General features: G+C 44.7%; 1 protein-coding gene across 1 annotated transcript in view; it reads right to left on the reverse strand.

The window, feature by feature from the left end:
• RHPN2 (rhophilin Rho GTPase binding protein 2) overlaps positions 1–1,694 on the reverse strand; it is an 87,564-nt gene that overhangs the window by 24,436 nt on the left and 61,434 nt on the right. Inside the window, exon 7 of the mRNA XM_007954350.1 lies at positions 1,443–1,609. Within this exon, the coding sequence (XP_007952541.1) occupies positions 1,443–1,609 (167 nt within the window). The remainder of the gene's footprint in view (positions 1–1,442; positions 1,610–1,694) is intronic.

Below are 1,694 nucleotides of genomic sequence, written 5' to 3' on the forward strand. Positions count from 1 at the left end.
AAAAAAAAAAAAAAAAACAGATTCTCCTCCAAGACGTCCACATCTCTGTGTCAAGCAAAGAAACCAGCCTCTCTAGTCCCAGCAAGCCCATCCCCCTTCTACTCCTGTCTCCCCTGGAACAATGGTGAGGAACTCCACTCATGAAAGCAGACGCAGGCAGAATGACTGAGGGAGCCATGGTGTGACATCCAGAACTCCAGAGTTTTTCCCCAGGACCTTAGGAAAAACCAATTCAGCCCAGACCAGTGGAAATTTTCATGCTCTTGCTCTCAGCTGACTTTCTAAATACATTTTTAAATTAACTGCTACAACATTAACTGACAATCAATTTGGAGCTGAAATATAATCTCTGACATAAATCCCATCCAACTGGTTCCTCTGGTTTTGTGGCAGGCATAAATTGTCCCACAGAAGGAACAGGGACCAGATCACTTTAGGCTGACTATTTCCCTTGGGGCTCACTCACACTTTCCACTGTCCTGAAGCTTTATCTTTTCAGCTGGTTCTCTACATCTCAGTAATCTTGGACACAAAAGCCTTAACCACTATACCACCAGAGCTCCTTCACAGACCATACTAGAAGGGAACAAAATAAAAACTTCAGGCACACATGAGCTTTCCCAGGTGTCAGTATCAGGTTTGCTGGACTCCCTACCCCACCCTCACCCTCTATTCCTTCTACCCCCTGCTGACCCTGTCCTCTACAGGTCCAATGTTAAGCTGTATTCCTCTCCTATCCCACACCTGGGTCATACTAAGACGAATTCAGGGGTGACTGCCTGGGAGAAAAAAGTTCAAATGGGAAAGGGTTTGTAAGTCCTAGAGAAGATGACAGGATTATTAAGCACTTGTATGCATCACTTGACACAAGAGCAGAGAAAGCAGCCTCAGGCTGGCAAACATGCTAAAGTAATAGATGCTGATACAAAAAAAAAAAAAAACTCACCGCCATCAGTCATAGCAACCCCCAATAGATTTCCAAGGCTGTAAATCTTTACAGAAGCAGACTGCCTCATCTTTCTTCTACAGAGCAGCTGGTGGGATACCACTGACCTTTTGGTTAAAAAGCCAAATGCCTTAACCACTATACCACCAAAGCTCCTTAGGTGCTGATAAGGAATACTTAATAAAAGAGAAAAAAGCCTATATTTTCACTATTCAGGAATACGTAGTCTGTTTTTTTCCAATACAGTGTTTATTCACTGCCATTATTGGGGCCACTCATTTGGAAAAGATTAGCCATTAACCACAGGATTCACTGTGTACAGAAGCCAGACTGAGATAAAGACATCAGGATTTGAACCATTACGCACTTCTCTTGATGGATACTCATCTGGCCTTGCAGGCTTCTGCATCCAAGCACAGGCATGAGGAAGACCCACAGACCCCCTTCCTTGGGCAGGGCCAAAGCTCCCTGCCAGGTAACCTCTGCAGAGACACACCTGCAGCTCTCTGAAAGGCATCCACAGTACTCTCCAGCCCAGCTTGCGTCTGCCGATTGCACCGAGTCCCAATTTGTGTGTAGAGGGCTCCAATGTTAAAAAGAATGCTGGCCTTCTCCAGGAGCAAGTTCTGTTGGCTGACCGGAACCCCAGTTAGGGAGTCATACCTATTTAACAGAAACATGCTGTGAGAATAGGGATTATTTGGCTAGTTAATATACACTGTGATAGTTATGTTTGTATGTCAACTTG

Source organism: Orycteropus afer, unplaced genomic scaffold, assembly GCF_000298275.1.
Source record: "Orycteropus afer afer isolate SDZICR_OR568_19922 unplaced genomic scaffold, OryAfe1.0 scaffold00459, whole genome shotgun sequence".
Lineage (NCBI taxonomy): Eukaryota > Metazoa > Chordata > Mammalia > Tubulidentata > Orycteropodidae > Orycteropus > Orycteropus afer.